General features: G+C 40.3%; 1 protein-coding gene across 1 annotated transcript in view; it reads right to left on the bottom strand.

Annotated features, from left to right (window-relative positions):
- The window catches only part of cdkal1 (CDK5 regulatory subunit associated protein 1-like 1), a 564681-nt gene that overhangs the window by 364590 nt on the left and 178444 nt on the right, over nt 1-21647 (bottom strand). Inside the window, exons 5-6 of the mRNA XM_034175248.1 lie at nt 16108-16204; nt 5683-5731 (exon numbers count right to left, since the gene is read on the bottom strand). Coding sequence (XP_034031139.1) covers nt 5683-5731; nt 16108-16204 — 146 coding nt within the window. The remainder of the gene's footprint in view (nt 1-5682; nt 5732-16107; nt 16205-21647) is intronic.

Genomic DNA, 21647 nt, shown 5'->3' with positions numbered 1-21647 from the left:
CTGTGCAGTGACACACATTTCTACACCCTTGCGTGTTTTGGTCTGATGCCTCGTTTCTTTTGGCTTTAAAGTAAGGCTGTAACAAAGATTTAAAAAAACTATGTCTTTACTTAAAAGTTGTCCCTCAAAATGCAGGCAATGGTGTTTCAGAGGGATACAGTGGTACGCAAAGGTTTGGGCACCCCTGATAATTTTCATGATTTTTCTTTATAAATCACTGGTTGTCTGGATCAGAAATTTCAGTTAAATATATCATATAGCAGACGAACACACTGATATTTGAGCAGTGAAATGAAGTTTCTACTATTTACAGAAAGTGTGCAATAATGATTTAAACAAAATTAGGCAAGCGCATAAATTTGGGCACCCTTGTCATTTTATTGATTTGAATACATTTAGCACAAATTACTGGAACACAAAATTGGTTTGGTAAGTTCACTGACCCTTGACCTCCTTACATAGGTGAATCCAATCATGAGAAAGGGTATTTAAGGTGGCCATTTGCAAATGTTTCCCCTCTTTGCATCTCTTCTAATGAGTGGCAACATGGGAGCCTCTAAACACCTCTCAAATGACATGAAAACAAAGATTGTTCAACATCATGGTTTAGGGGAAGGATACAAAAAGCCATCTCAGAGATTTCAGCTGTCAGTTTCCACTGTGAGGAACATAGTGAGGAATTGGAAGACCACAGGCACAGTACTAGTTAAGGCCCGAAGTGGCAGGCCAAGAAAAATCTCAGATAAGCTGAAGTGAAGAATGGTGAGAACAGTAATAGTCAACCCACAGACCAGCTCAAAAGATCTATAACATGATCATGCTGCAGATAGTGTCTCTGTGCATCGTCCAACTATACAGCGCACTTTGCACAAAGAGATGCTGTATGATGCTGTAATGCAGAGGAAGCCTTTTCTGCGTACACACCACAAACAGAGCTGACTCTAAGAGCAGATTTAAAGGTTTTGTTGCTGACATGCAAGGCTTTAAATGGTCATGCACCCAACTATCTTGCTGAGCTTGGAAAGCCTTATGTACGTCCTCATACCGTTTGGTCGCCGGATATGCACTTGCTATGTATCCCAAGGGTTAAAAAGAAGTCAGCAGGTTTTCAAGCCTTTTCCTGCCGTGCTCCTACTTTGAATAGCCTGCCCACTGGGATTTGAAAGGCAACTTCCATTGGCTATCTTAAGACTAGTCTTAAAACCTATTTATTTTCTATTGCCTATCGTTAATTTTATTGCATTTAATTATCTTGGTTGTACAAAATTGTTTTATGGTTTTAATTGATTTTACTGTGTGATATGGGGATATTTGTTTAAAGTTGTTCTGGAATTATGTTCAGCAATTTGTTGATTTTTTTTCTTCATTTAAAGTGCTTTATAAAAAAATGTGCTGTTATTATTACTATTATTCACGAGTTACACTGGAGACAGCAGGTTACTCCTGATTCAGTGCAGCTGACAGACAGAGCATATTGACATGATTTTTTTTTATAACTTTTTAAGCTCAATTAATGTGCTTTACAGTATTAATTAAAACCTATTGGATCTTGCCAAATCATGCTGCGGTTTTATTAGCATTCAACACGAGTGTTCTGCCAATTTCACAATTAATATACACAGGTGGGGTTAATCACAGATGACCACAACCACTTGTATATTTACTCACACTTATCTCGATAATTAAATTAGCAGAATAAATGCTAAAAAGAGGCTGCCTTGCCCAAAATGACCTTGTGGAAATATTAAACAATTAAATAAATACGGCAACAGTTATAGCAAGCTATCAAAAGCTAACAACTAATTGTATTCATCAGTCAGCTAGCTAGTACACATTAGCAACCTGACAACAACTTTTCAGTCAAACTCAAGACAACAAAATTGTTGTTCATGTCAGACAAAACTTGGCTTTCGGTATTCACACTTGGTTGCTATACTGATTTTCATCCATCAGGAATTTATGAAGTGCAGTCACTGTGGTAGGTGGCACTGTCAGGAAAACTAGGGTCCTACAATCACGATCCTAAAACTGCAGCCTCTGGTACTGCAGCTACACTATATTCAGTGGTTCCAGGTCTATTTGTGGCTTAGCAGGGAGCAGTTTGACTGTCCACTGGGGAGAGTCCTGATCCAGACAAATTACAGAGACCAAAGTTATCCCACTGAGCATCTGGCAATTTGTTTGATGTGGATGAGGTGGATGAAAACAAAAGGTTAATTTGTTGTCTTCAATGATGTGCTGAATGCCCTTTTTCTATTGGCCACACGAGTATTCGTCATACATCCTGCCTTTTCAATAACTTTCTGAGTAGGGGGCTAACGGTCCAGAGCAGAAGGCTCCAGAGCAGCATGATCTGGTGATGCGTCCCAGTACCTTTTTTGATATCTCAGTAATGACGACGTGAACGTTACATGATTATCCCCTGCCCACTTAAAGCAAAAGACAAACCAGCAGGGGATCTTGAACTCATATCTTTCATCACAGAGGGTGTATTGATCATAATCATTGTCATGCTCAACCAAACATCTTAACTGCTGTTTATGAACTTTGCTGCTCCTTAACACAGTATGTGTGGAATGCAGAGTGGGACCGAGACATTTTAATTTATTCTTGCTGAGTTATGGTCAGGAGCAGTTTAAAGTGGCTATGGGTGCCTGGCCCTTTAAAATCCCATTATAAACATCAGCAGTGCAAGAATAAATTATTGCAAATAGCACTTCTTACCCTTTTTATTTATTTATTTATTTAAAATTTTGCTTTTATTTCCCCACCAAAAATTTGCACAGCTTGTATTTATCAGCACCCATCAAGCAATCTGGCAGTGCTTCTTAAAATCTGAGCAATACCATGGGCAAAAAAAAAAAGGACACAAGTCCATTTTTACCCATGGTATGACTCAAATTTTAAAGTTTTATTTTATTGTTTTAATATATACAAGGTACATGTACATTTTTAACACCATGGTGGTTGGTGCAACAGAGGAAGACGCAGAGGACAAGTTGAGATGGAAATTGCTGACATGCTGTGGCGATCCCTAAAAGAAGCAACCGAAAGAAGAGGAAGAAGGTGATTCACACAAGCAAACTAGGCTCCCACATTGTGAATTAATTCACGACATGTGGCATGGCGGGGGCTAGCAACATCCCTACTAGTCCGAAAATCCTGTGTCAGAAACTCAATACATTATGGCATGTAAACAGAGTGAAAAGAGGGTCTGCTGATCTTCAAGCACCAAAGCAGCAGAGTGGGAAGAAAGGTGATTTAAGTAACCTTAAATGGTGCATGGTTGTTGGTGCCATACAGAGTGATTTCAGTATTTTAGAAACTGCTCATCTACTGGGGTTTACACAACGAACTTTATGTGTTATTAACAGCAGACGTAACTGAAGATGTTGAGCCGACAGAAAGTCCACCAGCAACTCCAATAATCACTTGTTTTTACCAATGTATTATAACTAATCAATTAATCAACATTTATTTCTCTAGCTCTTTACAGCAGCCAGATGGTATTCAACATGCTTTACAGTAACAGCAAAGCTCAAAAGTTCACAAAAATAAAACATACAATAGAGTTACAAAGCCACATAAAATCAAAACATATCACAGCACCACTAGGTATTGAAAGCCAGTTTAAATAAGTACTGAGCTTTGATTTAAAAAGTGCTAGGTCAGAAATGGTGTGTAAATTAGGAGGTAACTTGTTCTACAGTCTGGTGCCACCTACCGCAAAAGCACCATCACCCTAGAGTATTTATTTTGACCTTTTATTTTGACCAGATGCCTGTAATGTCCTGCTGTAAGTGCAGAGGGTTAAAATTTCAGACAAGTAGGAAGGTGCAAGGCCATAAATAGCTTTAAAAACAAACATTAAAATCTTATGAATTCTAAAATTAACAGCAACCAGTGGAGTGATTAAAGTACAGGCATAATATGCTCATGTCTGGAAGTGCCCGTTAAAAGACGAGCAGCAGCTTTTTGCACAAGTTGGAGGTGTGCAAGAGAAGACTGGTTAACACCAGCATAAAGTGTATTACAGTAATCAAGTCTGGAACTGATGAAAGCATGAATGGCTGTCTCAAGATCATGTATACTGAGAAAGGGCTTTACTTTAGCCAGAAGACGTAGCTGGAAAAAACTTGCTTTGACAACAGAATTTATCTGTTGATCGAATCTCAAATAACTGTCAAATATCACTCCCAAATTCTAGACGCAGCTGGTTTTAAATAATTAGCCAGAACACCAAAGTTTGACGGTACAATATTCGGCATGCCAGAATGTCCAAACATAATGGTTTCTGTTTTACCATCATTCAGGTAAAGCAAATTTTGAAAGCCACTGCTTTCCATCATGAATACAATTAAACAGTCAATGCATCGCTTCCATTAGCCCTCATAGGCAGATAGATTTGCAGATCATCTGCATAACAATGAACGGACAGGCTGTGCTCAGCTATAATTGACCCTAACAGCAACATGTACAATGAAAACAGAATAGGGCCAAGAATAGAACCCTGTGGCACTTCACAACAAAGAGAATCAATTGATTAGGAGAGGTCACCAATCATAACGGAGAAGCTAATCTCAGCCAAATACAATTTAAACCACTTCAATACAGTACCATGAATGCCAACATGTTCTAACTGGGAAACAAGTACTGTGTGATCCACAGTCTCAAAGGCTGCTGTGAGGTCCAACAGAACCAACACAGCAGGATTTCCTGCATCTACATAGAGAGTGATGTTATGTACTTTTAAAAGTGCCAACTCAGTGCTATATTGTGATGTAAATCCAGATTGGAATTTTTCAAGGATGTGACTGTCTTCTAAAAATGACTGTAACTGTATAAAAAAAACAACATTTTCTAGAACCGTGGACAGAAATGGCAGATGCCAAACAGGTCTAAAATTGAATAAAACCGACGAGTCAAGGTGAGGATTTTTATTTAAGATGGGGTCGAACCACAGCATGTAAAAAGCAACTGAAACAGACCCTGGACTAAGACAGGAGTTGATAAAAGTTAGGTGAACCGACCCAACAGTATTAAAAATGTCTTTCAGCACCTTGGCTGAAACATCTGAAGGACAACTTGTAGGTTTCAAGTGTTTCACTACCTCACTTAGAGACAAAAAAGAGATGGGCTCAAACTGCTCCAGCACAGCAAAATGTGCACGAGTAACAGACAACTCAATATTGCATTTATGATGCATTTATGACCAAGGAATGCAGAAGAACATCTGTAGAACACAATGCATGAAACCTTAAAGCAGCAAAAGACCCCTGGGTACCATTCCTGCCAGCTAAAACCTCAACAGTGAAGCTGTGATGGGCTGATCGAGTTTGGACAATAGCCTAGTCTGTTGAGTCTTATAATCTGCTGGAGAATTCAGATGGTACTGTAGGATCTGATTTTAGCATAAATGGCATCAAAGCATGGATCTATTCTGTCTTGTATCAATAATTCAGGTTATATGTGGTGTAATGGTGCAGCAGCTGTGTAATATCGTCATGTCAATATGAACTAAAATCTTTGAAGAATGTTTCCAGCACTTTGTTGAATCTATGTTACAAATTAAGGCAGTTCTGAAGGCAAAATCGGGTGCAACTCTTTGGGATCCTCATTCGTTCACTGCACTCCTGCACATTCATTCATACTGTGCATGTGTCAGTACAAGCATTACAATACCTTTAACTGCCTCGTCCACGACTTCGACCACTCGATCAATCTGTTGTACCTGAAGGCAGACACACAAGGGGCGAGGTTATTGATGCAGACAAACAAGAGTCGTGCACACTAACAAATCCTGATATTGACAACTTACATGCACACATACTGATCCACATTTAAACAGAGTGGACATGTAAGTATACATGCAGAAAGGTGATGTAGTGTGCAAAGAGACATAAGGACACAAGTACAAACAGAGGTAATCAAACGATTTGTTTTTTCCTGCCAAGATTAAGTGATATGGATTTTCTCAATGTCACAGAGTGTCTGCACTTTTAGCACCATGAACTGTGTGTAAACAGTCTGATGTAAAACAGCAGCAGGTGGAGAAACAACAAGCATAGACACAAAGAAGCAGAAAGGAGATAAACTGACCACTGACAGGCTACAAGGCCCCATGTAGACATCAATACACAGAACATGACTAATGCAGAACAAAGTTAATAATGGAGACAAACTACATAAATTCTTCACTACATAAAATTAGTGGTATTAGGCAATAGTACTGCGACCTAGCTAGCGAAAGCTAGCTAGGTCAACCCCTCCCCTCTCCGTTGTTACTTTTATAGCTGTTTCTTTTCTACCCGTTTAATACTTCTGTTTGTTTTTCAGTTGAACTGCTGTGAATTTTAAGCAATTATTTTACTCGTGGGTAAAATCTTAGGAGCGGCTAGCATTTTCGCGAGCGGTTAGCTTGCATTAGCTATTTCAGACCCCCGTCATCATTTTTTCATTTTATTTTTTTACACTCCTGTTAGTTAATTAACTGTTTAGTGTATTTTATAGCTGCTGCTTTTTTACCTATTGAATACATCTGTTAGGTTTTCAGTGTAACTGCTGTGAATTTTAATTCATTTATTTGCATCTGTGTGAAACTTAGGAGTGGTTAGTTTATCCATTATTGGTTAGCTAGTGTTTGCTTGGCTACATTCTTGAATTTCTTAGTGCACAAAGTACACTACTAATTGCACTTTACACCCTCCGTAAATCCTGCGTGATGTTGGAAGATAGGGTGGCTCTCTTAGAGAGCCGTGTCTGAAAGTTAGAGCAGCTTCTTAACACAGTGGAGTTAGATGTTATGGGCACTCCAGATGAGGTGAGTGTTGGGCCGGCGAGCGAGCCCATTAGCATCAGCTTAGAAACGCCGGCTGTGGAGGACGGCTTTTGGACTGTGGCTAGGCGGCGTAAGCCCCGTAGGGCTTGATGCCCGGTTGTGGCACCCCGATCACACTCGCCAGTGCGAACTGTGAATCGGTTCTCCCCCTTGGATTTGCCAGATGTGAATTCTCTGAGCCCACAAGTGACTTCCACTTCTGTCTCCAGGCCAAAACACCGGACTTTAGTGATAGGGCATTCTACCAACCGCAAAGTCAGGTTACAGACACCGGCTGACGTTAAATGTATTCCTGGGGACAGAGCTCCCGACACTGTATCTCATCTTAGGGTGCTGACGCTGCAGAAGGGAAGACAGACGAAGGAACATGACATGAGATATAGTCACATAGTTATTCACGTTGGCACCAATGATATTGGGATGAAGCACTCAGAAGTCACAAAAATGGACATAGAGAGGACTTGTGACCTTGCCAGAAAGATGTGTCAGCATTGATTAATAGTCTCTGGTCCCCTCCCCTCCCGGGGTACTGATGAGGCGTTTAGCAGGCTGACATCATTAAATAGGTGGCTGGCGCAGGTTTGTAGACAGCAAGGTTTTAGCTTTATTGATAACTGGCCTTCGTTCTGGGGCCGCCGTGGCTTGCTGATGCCGGAGGCCTCCACCCTACTGGGGAAGGCGCCGCCATCTTGTCTGCGAACATAGATAGAGCTCTACAGGGAGGGTAACATTAGGAATCTACAGCAGGCCATGGAGCAGGTGATTAGAGATCCTGCAAGGCTTATGACAAATGTGGGTGTGGAATCCATTAGCTTAGCGGGGAATTTAGTGCAGAAAATCCACAATGGTGATAGTGCAGTTTATTTGCCAGGGAGGGAATTTAAACAAGTTGAGACTGTGGCCTGTGTCCGTAGTCGTGTCCATGAAAATCATAGAGGAATATGCTTTCCAAACTTAATACCCATTACTATATTGGATGATGTTGAAATTGAGGATGGCCCAGTGGTTGTTCCAGCAATAGCAAAGATTTCATGTCTGCTACCTACAACGCGCGTGGAACGTCTTAAACCTAAACCTACTTCTAGGCATCTTATAAATGCTACTCTGGAACCACCCCTAAACCCAAACAGTTCAACTGTCAACCCCACTGAAGTCCTTAGACTGGGTCTCATGAACATAAGATCACTGTCCTCAAAATCATTGTTGATCAATGATCTAATTATTGATCATCACTTAGATAAGATTGGGCTATGTGAAACCTGGCTTAAACCTACAGCTGTCCTCCCCTTAAATGAGGCCTGCCCACCAGCATATACATTTAGTCACGTCCCTTGTGATGCGAAGCAAGGCGGGGGTGTTGCTCTTATTTATTAATCTAGGTTTAGCTTATTAGCTGTTGGGGGTTACAAATATCACTCGTTTGAGCATCTGATTCTCCGCTCTGTTCAGGATATTACACATTGCCAAGGTCAGAAGAATAAAAATCAGTCGTATTACTTTGTCACTGTATATAGGCCTCCTGGCCCATATTCTGAATTCTTAGATGAATTTGGTGCGTTTATCTCTAACTTGTCAACTAGTGTAGATAACATTCTGATCATTGGTGACTTTAACATTCATATACATAAGCCTTCTGATCCTCTCTGCAAATCATTTATGGAAACTGTGGATGCATTAGGATTTCGGCAATGCATTCGGGATTCGACGCACATTAGTGGAAATACCCTGGATCTGGTTCTCGCACGTGGTATTGCTGTCACGAATATTGACATCATGCCTCTTACATCAGTGGTGTCTGATCACTCACTTATTAAGTTTACAGTTTCGCTGCCGTGTTTAGTGGAACAACAACCTTATATATCATTACGGTGATGCATCAACTCCTCAACTAAGACTGAACTAGAAGCTAGACTGGCTGATGTCTTAGCTTCACATTTGACAAATACCCAGTCAGTAGACAGACTTGTGGATAGGTTAAACTCAGAGCTCAAAACTACACTCGACATGATTGCAGCACCTGTGTTAAAACCGCGCTCCCCCAAATCACAGTCACCTTGGTTCAATGATTATTTGCGTGACCTCAAGCATAAAGCAAGAGGTCTAGAACGGAAATGGCGCCGTTCAAAATTAGAAGTATTTCACCTTGCGTGGCGTGATGCTATCTTGGACTATAAGCATGCATTATTGCTACAAAGCGGACTTACTACTCTGATTTGATCAACAAAAACAAGCATAACTCAAAAGTTCTTGTTCGACACGGTGGCAACACTTTTGCATGGACAACCACCTGTAGTTTGCTCTCCTTTTACAGCACAAGATTTCCTGGATTACTTTGAGAAGAAAATAGAAGACATCAGGTTAAACATATCCCGGCATGCCTTAATCCAGCCACTACACCCTGCTATTGATGTGGGCGCCACTACTGAGGTATTACCTAGATTTACAGAATTTGACAGTATCTCACTTGGCATGCTGACAAAACTCGTAATGTCAACAAAAAGCACAACCTGTTTATTTTATCCTATACCAACAAAACTGTTTAAGGACCTGTGGCCCACTCTTGGGCCGACTGTGCTGGAAATTATTAATCTTTCTTTAACTTCTGGATCTGTTCCTAAATGTTTCAAATCTGCAGTGATTAAACCATTACTTAAGAAACCTAATCTTGAACCTAGTGTATTGACAAACTATCGGCCGAAATCAAATCTATCCTTTTTCTCTAAAATTGTGGAAAAAGTGGTGTCTCTTTTAATTCATTTATTAGCAATTAGAGTGGGCCGCGGCCTCAACTTTACCTAAATTCTGGGTCTTTTAGTGAAGCTTAGGGCTAGCGGCCGGCAATCACCTTAGTATTTCTCTGTTTTCTTGTTGTTTAATGCTGGCAAATTATACAGTATTTTTTTGTCTTTCTGATGCCTGATTCAGTTTTTTTTCCTCTCACTTTAAGGTGCAGCTCCATCCAGAGATGGGAGTTGTAATGGTGTTGGCGATCCTCCTGTCCTGTGCGCCAATAGCATTTCTTGTATATTCGTCCGTGAATTGTTCTGTAATTTATGTTTGTAGCATGGCTCAAGCAGAGGGTCACCCCTTTGAGTCTGGTCTGCTTGAGGTTTCTTCCTCAGAGGGAGTTTTTCCTTACCACTGTTGCTCTGGGGGTTGGTAAGGTTAGACCTTACCTGTGTGAAGTGCTTTGAGGCAACTCTGTTTGACGCTATATAAATGAAATGTGCCATCGATTTGTTGCCAGGTGTGGAGTTCCCGTCCAGCAGGCTGTACAACCTCTCCAGACCTGAGCGCGAATCGATGGAGACCTACATCCGGGACTCCTTAGCTGCCGGGCTGATCCGTAACTCCACCTCTCCGATGGGAGCAGGTTTCTTTTTTGTGGGCAAAAAAGATGGCGGTCTTCGTCCATGCATTGATTACCGGGGGCTGAACGAGATCACGGTTCGCAACCGATACCCGTTGCCTTTGTTGGATTCGGTGTGCAATAGAGACAATCCTCTTTCTGCTTTGGCAAACTCTGACAAACCATCAAATCTTATAGAAAAGTCATCAAAGCCCCATTGTTCAGTGAAATAAGCTATTTGGGGAGTTGAGCTTGATTTAAAAATCAGCCTGCACATAAAAGGACTGATTTCATAAATCTACCATCAATGCATACTGCAGGAATTTTGAAAAGAAAAGAAGGCATGTGAAGGAGAGAAGAAACAACAGGGTGGAGAGAGAGAGAAAGAAAGGATAAAGGCAAGAGAAAAATTTTCTCCCAACATGTCTTTTCATTTCTCACAGCATGCCTTCCACCACTTAGTCTAAGCATTCGGTATTTTTGAAGTCCATGTTCTAGCACCTGTTCTCAATAGCTACATTACTGAGAGTAACACTTCTTTCAAACGCACATTGATTGTGTTGAAGGCAGCACTTGTATGTGTGTTTTACAAAGAAATAAAACCTTTTTTCTTCTAATGGACAGGCAATCTGTGTCTGGGTTCATTCAGAGCAGCCACTCAAGGTTGGGTGTACTTTAGACTTTTACCGTTCTGATTCAGTTTCTGCCTTTCTAAAGCAATTATTTTCAAATCCTGGTTCAAATTCCTGGTTAATTAAATATTTGGTTTTTTCAACAACATTCACTGAAGGAAAATTAAATTTCAAGCACGGGCAACTGTAAACCATAATTTGTCATGAATCATAAAGTCAGATACAATGACCCAGGAATTATAGTCTTTCATATTGTCTAACATTTGATTTATTTTGTGAAAATTTGCAATTCAAAACCTCCATTTATAGACACATCATGGTGCTTTAGAATTTTCAACCTTAATGTATTTGTTTCCACACCATGACAAAAATCCAAAAACAAAAACAAAGAAATTAACCTTGAAATAAAAACAGTAACTTAAAAAATGCCCCTGGAAACACGCAAATACTGTAATTCTTATTTGCAGTAACTGAGTCAAGGCTGTATGAATACAAAAATACTTATGATCCCCAAAGAGTATGAAAGCAGGCTCAAAAAATTAATTAATTCATAACAGAATTTGTGCGTGCATCTCTGGTTAACATCACTGTTTAGCCAATGTAAGCCTATGATTACCAAGCCATCACTGCGCATGTGCCTCACATACAGCACCATAATACAACGTCACTCATATCACTGCCATAAACACAAAACAGAAACACAAATCCGTATACAAAAGCTGACCCACGGGTCAAGTCTACTGCGTAAATAAGGATTTTTTTTTTTCTTTTAAACGCACGCATTTATCTAGCCGTTAGTGCAATCACTATATACAAATCTTCAACTGGTTATTTGCATCTCATTTGCATAAACCACCAACTGTCACTGTCATTGTGTGGGAGATTGCAACCATCACGGGCACACAAGGGGTGAGTGTGTGTACCATCCAATGCTTGTGTATGCTCCGGCATGTGCAGGTGCAAATACATCCAATCGTGTGCTTGTGTGTGCGTGTGTGTATCTGCATAATTCAGTCTATTTGTGACAATAAAAAGGACCAGCAGTGATAAACATCCCAGCTGCTCCTGCCTCGCCCTGAAGGCTATCTCACACACACACACACACACACACACACACACACACACACACACACACACACACACACACACACACACACACACACAAAAGCCTGTTTGGCTGAGTGTAATTATATTACACATACATGTCACTTGACTTGAATGTAACTATGTTACACTCTGGCATGTTTGCTTTAATGGAATTACATTACGTATGGTAAAGAATACTTAAAGCAACATTTATACTACCCACCAGCCTCAAAACCTTTTATTTTAAAGAAAGAGGCAATAACCAGTAGATGTTGGGTAGTGATTTATGACCATTTTAGTGGGGTGCTTTTGTTTGTAGTGCAGCGGATAACTGAAAAAAATGCTTCAAATGGTGATGCAAGCACCAAATTTGGCACACATACTCCTTAGACATTACTCTTTTAAAAATGCTGGGTACCCACGTGAACTTTCAATAGGCGGCCAAGAAGGGGTCAATTGAAGTATTACACAGGGGTCAAAATTTAAAAATGCTCCAATCATATTGAAAGGTATTCCATATTATTTGTCTGATCATAAAGATTCCAAAAAGGTATAGTTTGGACTATCTGTGAATGAATGGTCTGGAGTTATGGGGTAAAAACAGCAAGAACACTGAGAAAGGTCAATTTCAGTTTGTACAGGGGTCAAAAGTTAAAGTTGCTCCAATTTTGGTAAAACGTGGTGCAAATTACTGGTTGAGCTAATAGGATTAATAAATGGAATAGTTTTGACTGTGTTGTGTGCTTGGGTTGCCAAGTAAAGGTTAAATAATATCAGCATCCATTGGATTCTATGACATGTGACATATGCTACCCTGTAACATGATAACTAAGCATGATACATGATGCAAACTATTCCTTTTTAAAACCATATTCACTCAACTAATAATTTGCATCACTTTTTACCAAAATTGGAGCAACTTTAACTTTTGACCCCTGTACAAATTGAAACTGACCTTTGTCACTGTTCTTGTTGTTTTTACCCCATAACTCCGGAACATTCATTTACAGATAGTCCAAACTATACCTTTTTGGAATCTTTATGATCAGACAAATAATATGGAATACCTTTCAATATGATTGGAGCATTTTTAAATTTTGACCCCTGTGTAATACTTCAATTGACCCCTTCTTGGCCGCCTATTGAAAGTTCACGTGGGTACCCGGCATTTTTAAGAGCAATGTCTAAGGAGCATGTGTGCCAAATTTGGTGCTTGCATCACCATTTGAAGGATCCCTCAGTAAATATTCACTTATCTGCTGCACTATTGCCTGTTTGTTTAATGAAAGTAAATATATTCTGCTATTTTTCTGCTTTAGATGAAAAAGGATTTTTTTTTTACCCACTTTGCATCCCAGGAGGAAGTTCCCTGGTTCAAAGCTGGAGTATGTGTATCTGGGTAGCATCAGGAAGGGAAACCAGGCATAAAACATGTGCCAAATCAATACACAAATCTATAGCATATGAGCCGTGGCAACGGCGAGTAAACGTGAGAAGCCAAAGAAATGATAATTGGGTTCTATGCAATGGCTACTGCAGCATTTACATGTTGGCCCATGGTTGAATGGGGCAAGATGGAAAATTCTGGCACTGTTTATGGCAATGGCACATGCCGTCAACAGTTTCAAATGTTCAACTCTTTCCTCTTGCTGGAGCGACAAAAGCAATCTCGATGTTTATTTACCTTTAACAATGGTTAAAAATGGGCTTTTCTTGTGAAACAGACTCAGGAGAGGATTAGTTATCGGCAGCAGTGGAGAGACCTGCTGGCTGCTCTACCAAGCTTGCAGAAAGGAAAACAATGGCCTTAACTCTCAATGTGTTTATAAATTACAGCCTGACTGACACAGGTTTTTAAAGCCGATATCGATTTTTACTGACTGACGATCCTAAAATCTGATATGCAGATGTATCGACCATTATTTTCCACTGAAACACACAGCATGAACAAACATTTCCCCAAACGCTTATTTTGTGTAGTTTCTGTAATGAGTCCTCACCAAGATAACATGACATAATACAGTTTGAATTTAAGCTTGTTTTACCAACAGAGTGAATCGTGTTTTAAAATGGTGTTATGGGCTAATGACTCCTCTATGCCTGACGTAATGGGCCATTTTCCCCATGTGATGGGGCCTTCTCAGACATCAGTGGGCCTATGAGAAGTGGAAAATAAAATAAATAATTCAAATCTTGTAATGTTTTATCTATTGTAAGAATCACAACTTGAGCCATTCTGTTAAACATGAAACAAATTTGATATTTTGTTATTTTATGTTGTATTTCATGTCATTTGATGTTATGGATAGATCATACAGAATCTTTAAAAGGTTAAAAAATATTAATATTGGACAGACATAGGATTTGCTCCCCACTTAAAGGCACAGAGCTGAACTGCCTCATGCAGAGTGTAAGCGTAAACCTTCGGTGTTTTTTATTATTATTATTATTATTATTATTATTATTATTATTATTATTAAGTGGAGGACATCTTTTGTTTGCAATTGATGAAGTTAATGTGCCTACAGCACAATAAGTGTTTTAGTTTTTTCTTTTTGGAATGTGTTGGACCAGACCACCTTCAATATTTTGTCAACTTTTAAGTTTGTATGACTTTGCACAAATCACAGCATCCTATAAAACTTCACTTTGTACAGATTTAAAATCACTGTAGACAGAATAATTAGTCAGCAAACATCCCATCCATGAAATCTTATATTAATTTTTTTTAAATGCCAACTTTTGCCATTGTGGCATTGTGTCCTGCTGTTGAAGACAGGAAGGTGGCCGAAATACAGCCACAACGCTTAAATACAAATAAGGACCGGGAATCTTTTAGGTTAATATTACAAAATTAAAAGATAAGTTATTAAGTCTGGCAAATTTTTCAATGAAATGGGCTGCTCTGAAGTATGAATCACCGCGTGCCATGGGTGATCTTAAGTCACGGTATCTTTTGTCTTTTATTGTCTGTTACAAACACTGATATGCCTGATCTGCACGTAGTTTATATCAGCTAGTTATGTAGGCTTTCTGATTTATTGGTCAGGCACAAATACAAATATCTTCAAACTCATTCAATTTATCGTCTTCTAATTTTGTTAAGCAGCTTACAAAATAGTTTCTCCTACATAATCGGGCAGAAGCGCAGACAAATAAATGGAAGGATGCATGGATGCATTCATGAATAGAAACCATTGTAATACCCCTTTTGCATTCTGTGGAGGGGGAATAACTATACTTTAATGAACAGTGTACACATTGCTTACTTCCTGAGGTAAATTAGATGTGGAGAGGTCTTCTATGCCGTTTGCATAGAAGACTTTTTTTTTCTCCTTCCTGATTTTATATGGTGTGGTCCTGTGGCTTGTAGCCATTTTCCTACTTAGGTCGTGTCCACACGGATACAAAACAATCTTTCTTTCCAAATAGTGTTCTGTAAACATGGCAACATTTTAAGATTTATCTGCGTCCACACTAAAACACTCAAATCGACCGACCGTACATATGCAAAGCCTGTATGTGGCGCTGTGTGTTGTGTGTGCACAGATTCACCCACTCTGGGACCCGTTTTCAAATACGGTCATTTTCAGACATCCAAAGCACTGTTTATGTGAGGATGAAATGCCAAATTGATACAAAACATATGCAAATATATATAAATCTGCTCCCGTGTGGACAAGGCTTTAGTTACATCATTTGTATTTTCTGTTGGTTCCCTCGGTTGCATAGGGCTCTCGGATATCTGTGCTAAGCTACAATGCATGATCATAACAAAACAACGAGAATGACACGCTGTCCGATCCACCTTGTACGTCACATACTAATCCATAAGGTCCTCACATCATTCACTGTCCACATCTCTCCCCTGTGTATGGATGGGACCTCACCACGGGAGAAGTCTCTCTTAAAAGTATCCCCCTATGCCAACTATGTTTCACATTCCAATATGCTGGCCATATTTCTTGCCCGGTTTCTCTTTTCTTTTCCCTCTCTTCCTTTCTCATTTTTTCTACTCTCTTATCTTCATTTCTGTGGTCTTAGTCTCATCTCCGAGGGAGGTTTATTGATCTACCAAGCAGGAAGAAAGCCTGAAAAGGATCTACACTGCACGTTAGTAGTCAGGTGAAATAACAGGTCAAACTGTATCTGATTTTGTGTGCATGTGAGTGTGTGCACACGTGCATGGATTACATACATACCCCAATGACGCTGAGCCCTTTGATGTAGTCCATGCGTGGTTGAGCCTGGGGAACACAGCCTGCTACGACCACCTTCTTTTGTTGCTCCTGCGCTTTTCTACAGAAATGTGGAGAAAAAATATATATACTTGAAGAGAACATGTGATGTTTTTGAGGCTATTGAATTACCTGGATGGGAATAGGAAACATTGCACTTTAAATGCAACGTACTGTAAGGTAAGTGCACTATATTTCAAGCGATCAATAAACCCTCTGACTGCTGTACTCACTTTCATGATTGTGTCATGCAAGAAATCCCATTTTCCACAAATTTGCTTCAGAAAGAATGCATGAAAGTCATCCGGGCATCTCAATGAATTTAAATAGATTTTTTCTGTACCATAAATGTGCATAATGTACGTAGCTATTAATGCATTCTTGCATTTTATGTTTACTTATAAGACATGCTGCTGGTGATGTTATTCATAAATACCCACTGGAGGTACTTTTACAGAAAACACCTGATGAAGATGCACACTGACGTTCAGACAGTAGACAACAAAAAAAAAAAAAAAAATTGAAGTTTGCACTGCAAGACTGAATGATGTCAGCAATAAACAAACTGACCTAAGGTAACTATGAACTGTTAAATTTAATAAAACATAATTAGTTGGGTGTAATTCTTCACAGGTCATTGTACCACTTGCTCATCACTCACTCATTCGTCGTCACAGGGCATGAGGCGGGTACACCCTGGACAGGACGCCAGTCCGTCGCAGGGCCACATATAGACAAACACATTCACACCTGCACACACACCAACAGAATTTCAAGTTTCCAATTCACCTAACCTGCATGTCTTTGGATGTGGGAGGAAGACGGAGCACCCAGAGAGACCATGCAAACTATACAGAAAGGCCACAGGCGGGAATCAATCCGATAACCTTCTCGCTGTAAGGTAACTGTACTATCCACTAAACCACCGTGCTGCCTTATATATACAGTGGATCTGCAAAGTATTCACAGCGCTTCACTTTTTCCACATTTTGTTATGTTACAGCCTTATTCACATGTACATAAGCACACATGTAAGAAATTACTTGTACATAAGTATTCACAGCCGTTGCCATGAAGCTCAAAATTGAGGTCAGGTGCATCCTGTTTCCACTGATCATCCTTGAGATGTTTCTACAGCTTAATTAGAGTCTACCTGGGGTAAATTCAATTGATTGGACATGATTTGGAAAGGCACACACCTGTCTACATATAAGGTCCCGCAGCTGACAGAGCATGTCAGAGCACAAACCAAGCATGAAGCCAAAGGTATTGTCTGTAGACCTGCAAGACAGGATTGTCTTGAGGCACAAATCTGGGGAAGGGTACAGAAACATTTCTGCTGCTTTGAAGGTCCCAATGAGCACAGTGGCCTCCATCATCCGTAAATGGAAGACGTTCAGACCCACCAGGACTCTTTCTAGAGCTGGCTGCACGTCTAAACTGAGCGATCGGGGGAAAACTACCTTAGTAAGGGAGGTGATCAAGAACCCGATGATCAGTCTGTCAGGAGCTCCTAAATTCCTCTGTGGAGAGAGGAGAACCTTCCAGAAGGACAACCATCTCTGCAGCAATCCACCAATCAGGCCTGTATGGTAGAGTGGCCAGACGTAAGCCACTCCTTAGTAAAAGGCACAGCCCACCTGGAGTTTGCCAATAGGCACCTGAAGGACTCTCAGACCATGAGAAAAAGAATTTTCTGGTTTGATGAGAGAAACTCTTTGGCGTGAATGCCAGGAATGATGTTTGGAGGAAACCAGGCATCTTCCCTACAGTGAAGCATGGTGGTGACAGCATCATACTGTGGGGATGTTTTTTTCACAGGCAGGAACTGAGAGACTAGTCAGGATTGAGGTAAAAATGAATGCAGCAATGAACAGAGACATTCTGGACAAACCTGCTCCAGAGTGCTCTTGACCTCAGACTGGGGCGACGGTTCATCATTCGCCAGGACAATGACCCTAAACACACAGCCAAGATATCAAAGTCAAGGCTTCAGGACAACTCTGTGAATGTCCTTGAGTGGCCCAGCCAGAGTCCAGACCTAAATCCAATTAAACTTCTCTGTAGAGACCTGAAAATGGCTGAGCACCGACACTCTCCATCCAACCTGATGGAGCTTGAGAGGTGCTGCAAAGAGGAATGGACAAAGCTGCCCAAAGATAGGTGCACCAAGCTTGTGGCATCATATTCAAGAAGACATGAGGCTGTAATTGCTGCAAAAAGGTGCATTAAAGTATTGAGCAAAGGCTATGAATACTTATAGATGTGACTTCTTAGTTTTTTTTTTTAATTTTTAACAAATTTGTAAAAATGTAAAAAAAAAAAACTTTTTTCATGTTGTCATTATGGGGTGTTGTGAGTAGAAATTTGAGGGAAAAAAATTAATCCACTTTGGAAAAAGACTGTAATATAAGAAAATGTGGAAAAAGTGAAGCCCTGTGAATACTTTCTGGATGCCCTGTATGTGTGTGTGCGTGTACACACACATACACACCAACCATATATATATATATATATATATATATATATATACACACAAGGTCTGTTAGAAAAGTATCCAACCTTTCTATTTTTTTCAAAAACCTGATGGATTTGAATCACGTGTGCTTGCATGAGCCAACCTTGAACCTTCATGCACATGCGTGATTTTTTTTCACGCCTGTCGGTTGCGTCATTTGCTTGTAAGCAGCCTTTGTGTGAGGATGGGTGTAGTCTCTCGTCGTTTTTTCTTTGCAAGGAAATGGCGAAATGACTGGAGCAGCGCGACTGCATCAAATTTTGCCACAAACTGGGCGACAGCCAGGTGGAAACCATTCAGATTATTCAGACGGCTTTCGGTGACAATCCTCTGGGCATCACACAGAGTAAGGAGCGGTACAACCGGTTTAAAGACGTCCGCACAATGGTGGAGAGTGCACCGCGCTCCGATCGGCATCAACACGCTGAAACGACCGGATCATTTCCAAAGTGAACACTGTGGTGATGTGGGACCGTCGTGTGATTATCCGAGAAATTGCGGAAGAGGTGGACATCAGCACTTTTTCGGCACATTCCACTGTGAAAGAAGATTTTGCCATGAAAAGAGTGGCGGTGAAATTCATCGGCACAAAGCTGATGGCGCAGCAACAGCGCCTCCGTGATGAAGTCTCACAGGACATGTTGTAACATGCCCAGCTCGTCAACCATTCGGAAGATTCAGACGGATTAACGTGGCTTTTCAATAGTGTGACTATCCGAGAAATTGTGGACAAGCTGGACATGTCAGGGCATGTCCTGTGAGGCTTCAACACGGAGGCGCTGTTGCTGCGCCATCAGCTTCGTGCCGATGAATTTCGCCGCCACTCTTTTCATGGCAAAATCTTCTTTCACAGTGGAATGTGCCGAAAAAGTGCTGATGTCCACCTCTTCGCAATTTCTCGGCTAATCACACGACGGTCCCACATCACCACAGCATTCACTTTGGAAATAATCCGGTCGTTTCAGCGTGTTGATGCCGATCGGAGCGCGGCGTGCCCTCCACCGTTGTGCGAATGTCTTTAAACCGGTTGTGCCACTCCTTAATCTGTGTGATGCCCAGAGGATCGTCACCGAAAGCCGTCTGAATAATCCGAATGGTTTCCACCTGGCTATTGCCCAGTTTGTGGCAAAATTTGATGCAGTCGCGCTGCTCCAGCCCTTCCGCCATTTCCTTGCAAAGAAAAAACGACGAGAGACTCCACCCATCCTCACACAAAGGCTGCTTACAAGCAAATGACGCAACCGACAGGTGTGAAAAAAATCACGCATGCGCACGAAGGTTCAAGGTTGGCTCATGCAAGCACACGTGATTCAAATCCATCAGGTTTTTGAAAAAAATAAAAAGGTTCGATACTTTTCTAACAGACCTCGTATATATATATATATATATATATATATATATATATATAATATATTCCAACTGTAAATAAGGGAAAAAACAGCATTCTCTCAAAATGGTGAGTTTTTTTTAAGGGGGGGGGGGGGCAAGATTAACATTACAAAGACATCTGAGCTACCCCCCCACAAGGTGCTGTGTATATGTAAAAACACAGCCTTCCCCTCACACACACATACGAATGCATAAGCAAATCCCCTATCTTCACTAATACTGTCTATTCTCCATTGTAAGGCATTTCTTTTCCACAACACAAAATTCTCAAAATGCTTTTAGAACTTAAACACTGAAAATACACATATGTACAGGAAAATAAGAGAATGGACTTTGGTAATAGGATCACAAATGGCAGATGTGTACATGATATAGTTTCATGGGGTACAAGGCCAGGTCAGTGTCTTTCAACAAGCAGATAGGATAAATGTGCCGAACAGATTATGACTAAGTATCTGTGAAACGTTCATGTTACAAGAGAACTCTTTGTATTTGTGATTGTTCGCCCAGTGGAATGAAAATGATTGCTCAGTGAAATGCCAGTCACAGACTAGAGAACAATTTATTCAAGGTAATTCCCATGATACAAGATCAGAATGTGTGAATAAAACAAATGGGGAGTTTATTGTGTCTAAGTTTAAAAAAAAAACATGTATGATGTCATTTATATTCTTTCAACCTCTGGAATCTGATCTGATCTTTGTCATCAGTTAAAAAAATTTAAGAATCACAGTTAACTCATCATGGTCAATCTACAGACACAAGTGTTAAGATGGATAACTGGTCAATTAGAAAGAAACCTTGAGCACCATGAAGGAACAGGTCAGTGGAGAAGATGCCCTTCACTCAGAGACCAAAAAAAGACAACTTTAATAGCTGTGGATGCGCTTGTTGGTCGCATTTTTGTCAATTTTATATCAAACACAAGAAAAGGAGCACAGCACATCATGAGCTTTGGACTGTAACAATATGTCTTGCTCTGAAGGACAAGAATTTGTGGCCATGGGAAAAGCAGCACCAATATAGTCTAGATACCCATGGACATCCCTCCCTCCCCCTGTGTGACACCCTGCAGGCTCTGTAATCCCATAAAAGCCAGACAACATGAGACAGTTACATAAAGTCAGCAATTTGTACATCCCTGGTTCTCAGGACCAGGCACCTAAGGGTGTAAAAAGCCATATTCATTGGTAAAACAATTTGATAACGATTTTATCATATACCTATAAATGATAAATGTTGTATGGTTTTCTGAAGGGTGTAAAAAGCCATATTCATTGGTGAACAATTTGATAACGATTTTATCATATACAGTGGTCCCTCGTTTATTGCGGGAGTTACGTTCTAAAATAACCCGCGATAGGCGAAATCCGCGAAGTAGACATCGTTATTTTTTACAATTATTATAGATGTTTTAAGGCTGTAAAACCCTTCACTACACACTTTATACACTTTTCTCAAACAGGCATTAACATTTTCTCACTTTTCTCTCCTGTGTAAACACTCAAAGTTTAAACCTTAGTAGAAAAAAGAAAAGAATGTTTTCCTATAAATAATTATGATGGCTTTTAGAACTAACAAATTTAATTTTAATGAT

Source organism: Thalassophryne amazonica, chromosome 7 (genome assembly GCF_902500255.1).
Source record: "Thalassophryne amazonica chromosome 7, fThaAma1.1, whole genome shotgun sequence".
Taxonomy (NCBI): domain Eukaryota; kingdom Metazoa; phylum Chordata; class Actinopteri; order Batrachoidiformes; family Batrachoididae; genus Thalassophryne; species Thalassophryne amazonica.
The sequence above is the reverse complement of the archived record's forward strand: the minus strand, read 5'-3'. Positions and strand labels throughout refer to the sequence as shown.